General features: G+C 31.4%; 1 protein-coding gene across 4 annotated transcripts; it reads left to right on the top strand.

Annotated features, from left to right (window-relative positions):
* Positions 1–4,219: 4,219 nt before the first annotated feature.
* LOC108320785 (BEL1-like homeodomain protein 1) lies at positions 4,220–10,631 on the top strand. 4 transcript variants are annotated; one of them, XR_008246110.1, is made up of 9 exons: positions 4,220–4,450; positions 4,992–5,879; positions 6,545–6,918; positions 7,040–7,100; positions 8,005–8,792; positions 9,392–9,474; positions 9,557–9,617; positions 10,077–10,137; positions 10,339–10,631. XR_008246110.1 is itself a non-coding variant. In XM_017552321.2 (7 exons), the coding sequence occupies exons 2-7, from the start codon at positions 5,040–5,042 to the stop codon at positions 10,342–10,344; spliced, it is 2,130 nt and encodes a 709-aa protein (XP_017407810.1). In that variant the 5' UTR covers positions 4,220–4,450; positions 4,992–5,039; the 3' UTR covers positions 10,345–10,627. The 4 variants fall into 4 exon arrangements, 2 of the variants coding, with proteins under 2 accessions (XP_017407810.1, XP_052726789.1); XR_008246111.1 differs by lacking the exon at positions 9,392–9,474 and having other exon boundaries at positions 10,339–10,629; XM_017552321.2 differs by lacking the exons at positions 9,392–9,474; positions 9,557–9,617 and having other exon boundaries at positions 10,339–10,627.
* Positions 10,632–11,248: the final 617 nt, after the last annotated feature.

Here is an 11,248-nt window from a genome sequence, read left to right on the forward strand (position 1 = left end):
ACTATTTTTTTTAAATAGTGTACAAAATAAATAGTAATATCAAATTACATAAATATTAAATGAATGATGTACCACATAATTTAATATATATATATATATATATATATATATATATATATATATATATATATATATATATATATATATATATATATATATATATATATTTCAAAATGATAGAAATGTTTAGCTGTAGCATTTATTGGTGGAGAAAAGTAAGTTAATATGTAAAGGTAATTATAAGTTATATTGATAATATGATTAAATTTATCGTATAAAATTTATATCTCTCTTTTTTGCATTTACTTTTCTCCTTCGTCACTTTATTTATCTTTTATATTTTTATTATCTTACACTTTCTTCTCTTTTGAGTCAAATAATATTTATCGTTCAACTAACAAAATAGTATTAAAGAAATTGTATTGTATTTAAAAACGGGTAAAAGGATGGTGAGGAAATATTTAGAATAACACATTTAAAAGTTTGGATATGGTTGAGAAACAAAATATCAAAAAGACAAATCTTTTATACCTTGATTGTTGTTTATTTTAAAAAACTAGTATTCAATCTGTCCTAAAATAGTTTATAAATGAAATAAAAACAAGAGACTCATATATGCTATAATGTTATTATTTTTTATTCTAACCCTTATTGTAATGGCCTGTGTTATGTATTATTTTGTTGTTAAGGTTTCTAAACAAACTTATTATAAAGGAGGTGGTTATGTCTTGGAATTATTAAAAACATGATGTCCAAAAAAAAACAATCTCTTGTTGACTTTAATGAAAAAGATGGTTTACAGGAGTTTTGACCTTAACTTTTTTTTTTCAAATCTATTATATGATACACGTAGAATGTTAAATCTATTTTGGTTGAAGATTACCTTATGATAAAATATAGTATAAATAGACTTTTTGTAATGTTTTAGGTATGTAAAATATAGTTACAATTCTCTTCATACTCCTTTTCTTAATAAAATTTTATTTATCAAGAACAATTGTGAACTCTATATGTTAGACCTAATATCTTACTGGAATTTTATCTTAATATACTTTTTAAATAGGAATTAAACTATTTCACGAATGATTTAAAAGTAATAATTTTTATCTTCATTTTATGCGTTTAATCTATAATTTCTAGGTAACTTTTTTTTTTTACTATGAATTGTAAAATTAAGGATAAAAATTGGGTCCTTATTATATTAATATTTTTTTATGATTCAAATAAAGATATGGACGGAATCAGTATTTTTTTTTATCAGAAATGTATATAACTTTACTTAATTATTTTATTCTGATTGCATAATTTTATTTCGCATGTTATTAACTCTTTTTTTTTGTATTTAAAGTTGGTGCACTATGACACACACATACATATATATATACGAATAAAAAAATACTTTGTAATCAACTTTCCTTAATTTTTGGTTAAAACAAAGTTGTAGAATTGCTTTCATCGAAATCATGAAATTTCATCATCAACAAAAATTAGGGATAGAATATGTTGGGGAGATATTGTTTGGCCATAAGTTGCTTTTGTTAATTATATTTTTTATATTTCCTAAATTAATGATGAAATACATATTAATCGTGGAATGGGCGAGGATTTGTTATATGTTTGAGAAAATTTTGCTCATAAAAATTATTCTGACTACACATATATTCATTTCTAGTTTCGATATTATTAATGAGAGTTCCATTGCAAATTAAGATAGAAAATGTTCTCTCTAGGTTAAATTGTGTCAATAGATATGTAAACTTTGAAAAGTGTGGAGACTGAAGAGCCAGAGAGTCCCATGAATTACATATTATTTCAGTGATAAAAAAAAATTTAAATGTGTGAAAAAAATATTTTTTTAACAGAGGATTGACTATTTATTTTTCTTATAAAAATTAATATAAAAACTTACGTATCAGTCTATTTTCTCACTTCTTAAATCAATATTCTTTTTATCATTTTCTCTGTTCAGGAATGGATATGAATGCGAAAAAATAACTAGAAGCAGGATATTTAAGGGACCGACAGCGCAATTAATTGAAATCAACTTTTTCTCTTACCTTTCAAATGAAAGATAAGAATTCATTGGTGCAACATTTGTAGGGACTATTCTCTAGTTCATACTATTTTATATTCATTACTGTTATTATTTTTCACATATGTGGCACATGTTTTGTTAGTGCCTTAAATAGTTTGTAACATAATCTTGAAATATTTAATACAACTTACACTCACAAACTTTCAATAATCATAATATATTGAATCGAATGAAGAAGAGAGAAATCAAGTTATTAATTGATTATCAACGCTTTTTTTATTTGTTCATTGCTGGTTGATCAATTTTTTTTCAATTGGGGAAAAAATTATTACAGAATAAATACTCTTAACTGACATTAAAAGTTTACGTAATTAATTCGCATTATAAAGAAATGGGTATTTAATAAATTACTCTCAGCTGAAGTTAGTTAATTACTTTTTATTTTAAAAATGTGATATTTAATAAACTACTGTTGTTATGCACACAAAAAAAAAATGCATCAATCAATAAATATTACAATTTTAAAGAAAATACGACCTTCTTTAATTTAATAATATAATTTAAAGGTAATAGGCATAATAATAAAGTAATTAATTATATATGCACCATGGTTTTTTTTTTCACAACAAAGCTTAACTCATTTCATTAGTGAACGAATAGGTAATTAACTAATATATCATTTCATCATAATTGATAGTGAGCACTTCGAACTAGTGTAATTGTTTACGTCCAAATCAGATTATTGAGTGGTCTTACAATTGTGCCAAAATCATCTCAAGGATTGTATTAAACAAGTTTTGTTCGTTTTATTATTTTTATTTTTTTAATCTTTCTTTCTTGTTGTTGTTATTATTATTTGTATGTATTTGTAAAAGCATATAATAGTTCCACACAACTATTTCACCACCTTGCTAGTTTTTTTTTACTATATTTAGACATAAATTTAATTTATTGTTAGATTACTTTCATCTAAGAAGAATAAATCAGTGTGTGATTAAATAAAAAGTAGGTCAAATTATAGCTCTAGATATGATGAAATTGGGACACATCAATGCCTATGTTTTCGTGAAGATTCAAGAGTAACCCTTATGGCTTTATCTTTCCTTTTCTTTAAGCCATTCATCTCCTACTCTACCCTACTCTTTTTATTTACTTAAATTTCTCTATTGGGATTCAATAATTATGTCACTCGATCAGTTTATAAAGTTGTAACAAGGCGTACGTAATCCTGACATCTTAATTAAATTCACTTTTTTTTTATTTAAGTGTGTGTTTTGGATATGATGGGGGTGTTTGGTTTTTTTAATCAAACAAAGTGCACTATGTCAACGGAGTTTTCTTTTAGGATAAATATGTATACACACAAAGTTCTTTGAGACTTGATAGAAAAGGAGAGAAGAAAGTGAAATGTAATGCGATTTCAAAAGAAATAGAAAAAAATAGGTGACAAATACATGTTTGTGATATATAAGTGTTTATTTCTTTTTCTGATTGAATTTTAGAATGTCATTTACGTTTATTTCACCTCGTTTATTTATTTTTAATTTACGTTTGGTTTAAAAGATTATGAAAATATTTTTTTATATTCTAAGAAGTTCTATTTTTACAATAGGACAAGATATGATATTTACTCAATAACCTCTACTCCTAATATATTACGTACTTCTACCTATCTTCTTTTTCATTATTTTATTTTAATTAAATAAACTTTGTTTTGTTTTCTAAACTTGCTAACTGCTAACGAAATGTGTTAGTGAAAACAGCATTTATAGGGTATACTATTTTAAAAATAAAATTTTTGTAAATTTAAAATTAAACCATAAAATATCACCTGTTATACCTACCAAAGGCTGAAAAAAGTATGGAGGATAAGACGCATATAGCAGAAACGCTAGATCTGAGCGTGTACAACACAACAAGAAAAATACTTTTGAACTGTCAATTATTGTTGATAAATAAAAGCAATTAGAGGGATATTAATGTTAAGCCTATTTAATTAACATTATTACTGAAATGAATAGGACCACCATCTCAGCAGTCACCACTAATCACTCATCTGCTTATTTTAAATATTAAACTTTTTTACACACACATTTATATATATATATATATATATATATATATATATATATATATATATATATATATATATATATATATATATATATATATATAAATATTTCCGTTTGGAGAAGAGAGACAGAGAGTTGCAGAGAATACTGATGACAGGAGCAAGCAAGAAGCCATGAACGAAGCTGAAGCTCTCAGAACTGAAACCAAAACGGATCCATCGAACAACCCTTTTATCTGCATCCTCTACCCCGCCATGAGGGACACTTTCTCTATCTAGATAGCACCTTTCTACCTTCTTCTCTTCTCTTTTCTTCCTCAATCCATTTATTAATTCACCAAATGGTACGAACACAACACACCCAACTCCTTCGTTAATTTCTTCTCACCTATATTCATGTGATTCCTCTCCCACGGGATCTGTTTCCATTTCTATAGTTGTATATCTTTTTTATTCATTTCATCATCACTTTTCACTTTCAATTGAAGGATACAACTTCCTTTTCATCTCCTCCATCACACGTATGTTAAATTGTTGTTTACTTGTCCAGATTGATTTGCGAAATTTAAGTTACTCAGTTACTAGGATTCACTAGCACAGCTTCCGAGGCTGTCTGTTTATCTTTTGTTTTTCAGGATCTGTAACAAACAAGCAAGAAGCTTAATTTAATTTAATTTAATTTAAATTAATTAAAGCCCCAACATTGGTGGAGGAAGCTTGTGTGTTAATCCAAAACAGCTTTGCAATATACATGCATAATGGGCTAATCAAGATCGAAGTGAAAAGAATATGTGTGTCTATATATAGAGATCCTGGAACAGGATATGATGAATTGAAATGAAAGGCTAATTATAGAAAGTTGTTGTTGTTGCTGTGTTCTGACAGTGTGACTGAGGGAGAGAGAAAGTAGAATACAAGAACGAAAAGCGTAACATGGCGACGTACTTTCATGGAAGCACTTCGGAGATTCAATCTTCTGCAGATGGCTTGCAAACGCTTTACCTTATGAACCCATCTTACGTACCTTATGCTGACGCGCCGCACCACCCGACACTTCTCGTCAATCCCAACGCTACCAACGCGCTCAACCTCGCGAGTCTCACCCACGCGCCGCCGGTGTCGCCTTCCCCCAACCAGCAGCAGCACGTGATTCACGGCATGGCAAACATCCTCGGATCCGGGAATTCCGATGAGCACGCTCACAGCCGACTGTCGTTGTTCGGGGAAAACATCGCCGCCTTCCACGGTTTCTCCGGCGGGGCATCCTCCGCCGCCCCTCGCGTTCACTATAACCTCTGGGGCTCGGGGGTTGATCAACCTGGAACGCCTTCTAGCAGCTCCGGCGGTGGCGGTTTCCGGCGGCCCAGTCAGCAGGGGTTGTCTCTCAGCCTTTCTTCACAGCAAACAAATTTCAGGTCAGTTTCTGGGGAGCTTGATATTGCCGGACAGGGCCACGTCGCCGGAACTGGGAACTCGCCGACGTCGGCTGCGTCAACAGGAGTTTCCGGCCTGATTCTGGGGTCGAAGTATCTGAAGGCGGCGCAGGAGCTTCTGGATGAAGTTGTTAACGTAGGAAAAGGAATCTACAAAGAGGAAAAGTTCTCAGAGAAGGTGAAAGCGAATAGAGAATCTACTAATTCTGGTGCTGGTGGTGGCGATGGTTCGAGTGGTGGAGGAGAAAACAGTGCAGGAAAACAAGTGGTCGAACTCAGCACCGCTCAAAGGCAAGAACTTCAGATGAAGAAGTCCAAGCTTGTCAACATGCTCGATGAGGTAATAATTTGGTTACTATTAGGCATAGTGATTTTCTATTTTGTCATGCAATAGTGCGCCTATATATTTATATGTCTGTGCGGGTGTTTGATCTTGCGAAAGTACTATAATTAAGTAATCGGTAGAGTGGTGCGGTTTGGTTTGGTTTTGTCAGTTATTCGGTCTATGTTGGTGATTCAGTAATTGGAAAATTATGTCGTAGTACGATATTCAGCTTTTGAAGGAGGCAATAATCAAGAATGTGACACTGGCAGAGGGTCAGTGAAATTGACAGTAATGCTGTCTCTCGTTTTCAGTTCTTTCTCGTGTGCCCTGAAATTATGCGTAGAGAGGAAACTAAACTGGCAGGAAAAGTAATTTGGTCTGATGAGTACCGTCAGAGAATAATTTGAGTTCGGACCCAGTTGGGTCAGTTTCAGCATTTATCCATGACAATCCGCACCATGCCAGATCCCTTTATTCATTCAGATTGAGCAAGTCATAGAAACTTCAAAATTACAAACTTTATAGTTTATAACTCATAAGGGTCCAATCATCCTACTACTCACCTTCTCCCGTTTCATGTTCCTCTAATTTTTTAATCAGACAAACTTTAATTACGTATATTGTCTGCATGATCACATATATGATTCTGACTAATTTTTTATTTACTTAAAAAACTGCAGGTGGAACAAAGGTACAGGCAATATCACCACCAAATGCAAATTGTGGTATCATCATTTGAGCAAGCTGCAGGTTATGGGGCTGCAAAATCATACACTGCCCTTGCCCTAAAGACTATCTCAAAGCAATTCCGGTGCCTTAAAGATGCAATCTCTGCGCAAATCAAAGCCACGAGCAAGACATTGGGTGAAGATGATTGCTTGGGAGTGAAAGTAGAAGGGTCAAGGCTTAGGTATGTTGACCACCATCTCAGGCAACAAAGGGCACTGCAGCAGCTAGGAATGATTCAGCCCAATGCATGGAGGCCACAAAGAGGCTTGCCAGAACGAGCCGTTTCCATTCTTCGCGCTTGGCTTTTTGAGCATTTTCTTCACCCGTATGTTACATCTTTCTTCAACTATTTATTACCCTTTCCTTTTGTTTATATATGTACTTTGATTCTAGCTATTGCATACACTTCTCATCAACTTATCACTGCTTCTAATTTTGACCTGCAGCTATCCAAAGGACTCAGATAAAGTCATGCTTGCTAAGCAAACTGGACTGGCTAGAAGCCAGGTATGTTTCATCAAAGATTATCAGACACCATCAACCGTTGAGTTTAAAAAACAGTTACTTTTTCTTCAAAGCTTTTGAGATAGCCCGTATTATTTTCTTGCCTTTTTTAAATAGTTGTTTTATATATACCATTTGCTTTATTAGAATTAATCCATTACTTTTTTTTATTAAATAATAATATCTATTATATTTATATTGTTTTTGGAAACAATGCCCTTCCCATTATTCTTTCTCTTTCTAGGTGTCGGGTAACAATTAAGTGTTGGTGGATCATTTTGATCATAAATAATCTAAACCAAGAATGCAATTTTACTGCCATTTGTAAGTCATGCCATACATGATGAAATTCTTGTTGGGAACTAAATGGTGGTGTTTTTGAATCAGTTCAAAGGTTAAAGAATAAATGGGGTGATTACAAACATAAATATGAACTAGGGAAATCATACCTTTACATCCCCCCGATAAATTTATACCACCACTTTATATTTCTTATTTTTCTCTTCTTTCTTTTAATTACAAAAAATTATGTTTTTTAGTAACCATATAATACCTTATAATAATAGACTGTCAAGTAATTCTATATTTGGTAAAATACCTTATTTTATTTATTTATTTATCTTCTTTTTACTTTCTTTCTCTAATTTGTTTTTCTTCTTCCTGAAATTTTCTTCTTTCACTCTTAAATAGGGTGAAAGTTACTATTTTCCCATGACAATAATCCAAACACACATCCGTATTTCCTCCCCAAATTATAACTTACAAAATAAAAACTAAAACTATATTCTATATCATATACTGCTATTTTTATTTTAGACGTGATTTTTTTACTCCTTTTGGTTTTTAAACAATTCAAAAGTAAAATATAAAAATGAAAGGTTTCTGATACTAGAAAAGTTTAATGCAGGTGTCAAACTGGTTTATCAATGCCCGGGTTCGGCTGTGGAAGCCGATGGTGGAAGAAATGTACATGGAAGAAATGAAAGATCACGAACAAGCTAACGGCTCAGAAAACACCAGATCAAAAGAATTGAGCAAAGAAGCAAATGTTGCAGCAGAATCAGGAGGCATTAAACTAGATAACTTTCAACCAAAGCAAGATAGCTTCAACAACCAAAACACTTCTCCAAATGAAATCTCAGCAAATTCTTCAATGTCTCCTATCGGAGGGTCCCTTCAATCCCACTCTGGTTTCCATCTTGCAGGATCATCTGAGGTGCAAACGAGTCCAAACAAACCCAGAAGATCGGAAATGCAAAACTCTCCAAGTAGTATCCTCTCAGTGGACATGGAAATGAAGCATAATGGTGAACATGCAAATACCAGAGAAGGCAACACAAAGTTCGGCATCGAAAGGCACGACAAAGATGGATACCCTTTGATGAGTGGCAATGCAAACCATGGCGGGGGTTTTGGAGCGTTCACCATGGAAGACATTGGAAACAGATTCAACGTGAGTACTGAGCAACTGGCTTCAAGGTTCCATGGAAATGGTGTTTCTCTCACACTAGGCCTTCCCCACAACGAAAACCTTTCTATGTCAGGAACTTCGCATGGATTTCTCTCACAGAATATTCATTTGGGAAGGAGACTTGAGATGGGAACGAGTGGGAATGAGTTTTGTGCCATCAACACTCCTCCTTCGTCTCACTCAGGAACAACCTATGAGAGCATTGACATTCAAAACAGAAAGAGGTTTGTTGCTCAGTTATTACCTGATTTCGTGGCCTAAGAACTGATGGCTTGGTAGAATACTGGAAATTTTATAAGAAAAATCCCAGTTCTGAGGGGTTTAATTTCTCTAAAACACTTATTAACTTGGCAGAAGATTTAGCTTGCTGCTCAAGAAAAGAAATGGAGGTATATATATGTTGGTTTCACAGACACATGCAGTCACTAACTGTGAAATGTACCTTAATGATTGGTATACTTAAATTCCTTGCATGGGAGGGGATGCTTGCTCCCTGTAAAGATTGATAGTAGTATAGGATTATACTTTCAGAAATTTAAGTTAGCTTAATTATAGGATCCATAAAGTTGGGGAGGGAGTATAAATATATATATATATATATATATATATATATATATATATATATATATATATATATATATATATATATATATATATATATATATATATTGTATATGGTATTGATGCAGCAGAAGGATTGATGATTTCTTTTGATTTCATGATTGATATCGATATTAAATATACATGCATACATACACTTATATGTGTGTGATTATTTGGATTGCCTTGTGTACATAAATATGATTGAAGGATGAAATAACAGAGGCAGCATGAATGAGAGGGAGTATAAGGATATGCGTAATATTTTGACTCAATAGAGTATGAGAATTCGAGTCAACAACTTTGGTATATATATTTGATAATTTTTTTTTTCTTCTCGCTTTCATTTATCATTATACCAAGTTAATGCATAGTTTCTCTTCTGAAGGTAATTATAATAATCTTTCTTATTCCTTTCTGAACTCCTCTTCGTTAGAGTTTAACGTGAGGTACGTAATATTTTTTAAAGCTTGTGGCCCGTGATACAATGTGTATAACCGTTTCATTTGTCGTTTTATATATCCATTGAAGTTCTTTGTTCATGCAAATGAATTGGTAGTACAAAAAGGTCTTCCGTTCAACTTCGAACAGAATAGTCACTTAAAAATGATTGGTGGTATTTTTTAAATAAATATAATTATTAAATATTATTTAGAATTGTAATTCGACGTAAAAAAATATAAAACATCGAATACTCCAGCGGTTAGACGCTAAAAGGTTAATGAATTCAATAAAAATTTAAGCGGCATGCGAGACCCTTTTCTCTTCTCAAACTTTTTTCGAACGAAGTTTGATGACCATCACATGTAATATTTTTTTCATTTGATACAAATGCATGTTAATTAACTACTTTATGTATGATTTTTGTTTCTTTTGACTGATTATTTTCGTGCTCTTGTCCTTCATAGGCGTATTATGCTTTCTACCACTGATGACGACACTTTATTCCAACGAACCCACTCTTGGAAGGTTAGTTTTCGTTTTGAAGAACTTATTTGTTGAACTTGTTTGTTGAACTTGTTTGTTGTTGTTTTGTTGTACTTGTTTGTTGTTGTTTGATTAAACTTGTTTGTTGTTCGTTATTATTGTTTGTTGATACTACACTAATGTTCATAGTTTTTGCTTTATAAAATAGCAAAAATTGAAATTTGTTGTTTTTCTACTTTTCAGGTATAATAGAGTTATAAAAAAGGATCACAAAAATTAATGTTGTATATTGACAAAATTCGACTTTGTATATTAACAAAATTTGATGTTAATTTAATGTCGAATTTTTTAGATTCGACGTTAATTTAACGTCTCATGATATGACGTCGTTTGCAAATTTGTCGTTAAAAGTAAAAAATATTCGACGTTTATGCGATTTTTGTACATGATGTAAGATACATAGAAGCCAAGGTCGTTTATGTTAAGTTCAGTTTATTGTTAATAATCTGAATTGTTGCAAAGACTCTATAATCTCATATTTAAGGCATACCTGAGACATGTCATTCTATATACGATCAAGACATAATTGTAATCTTATTTTATACAAAAAAAAATTAATATTATGTTTGAAAAAAATTGTTCAAGATTACGTATGCATTCTCCAACTATGTAATAATTTTTGTGTGGGGCATAAGAAAGCACCTGGCTTGTTGGCAAAGTAATATAGTGGGGAGAAAAGAAAAAAGTGTGGATCTGATACTCAAACCTAACTTCACTGTATGACAACACTTCTATGTTGTAACTCAAACGAATAGATAGAATAAATCTCAATATCTAATTAAGTTATCTATATATTCTGATTTCTAATATAATATAAATATTTCTATTTTTTTTATAACTTGTTTTCAAAAAATAAATATAAAATTAAACAAATTGTCTAATTTTATAAACTTATTTTTCACATCATTTTTAATTTTCACTAAAAACCAAAGAAGAAAAAACAGCTAGGTCAGAATTTTTTTTATTAAAAAGCAAGTTGATAAATGCATAATGTGTATTGACAGGTTCAACTTGAAAATATTAAACACATATTTGGTTTACATTATTCTGTACGAATATATTTATTTTATTCTAGTTTTATTAACCACGTTTT

This window comes from Vigna angularis, chromosome 11, assembly GCF_016808095.1.
Source record: "Vigna angularis cultivar LongXiaoDou No.4 chromosome 11, ASM1680809v1, whole genome shotgun sequence".
In the NCBI taxonomy this organism is placed as follows: Eukaryota; Viridiplantae; Streptophyta; class Magnoliopsida; order Fabales; family Fabaceae; genus Vigna; species Vigna angularis.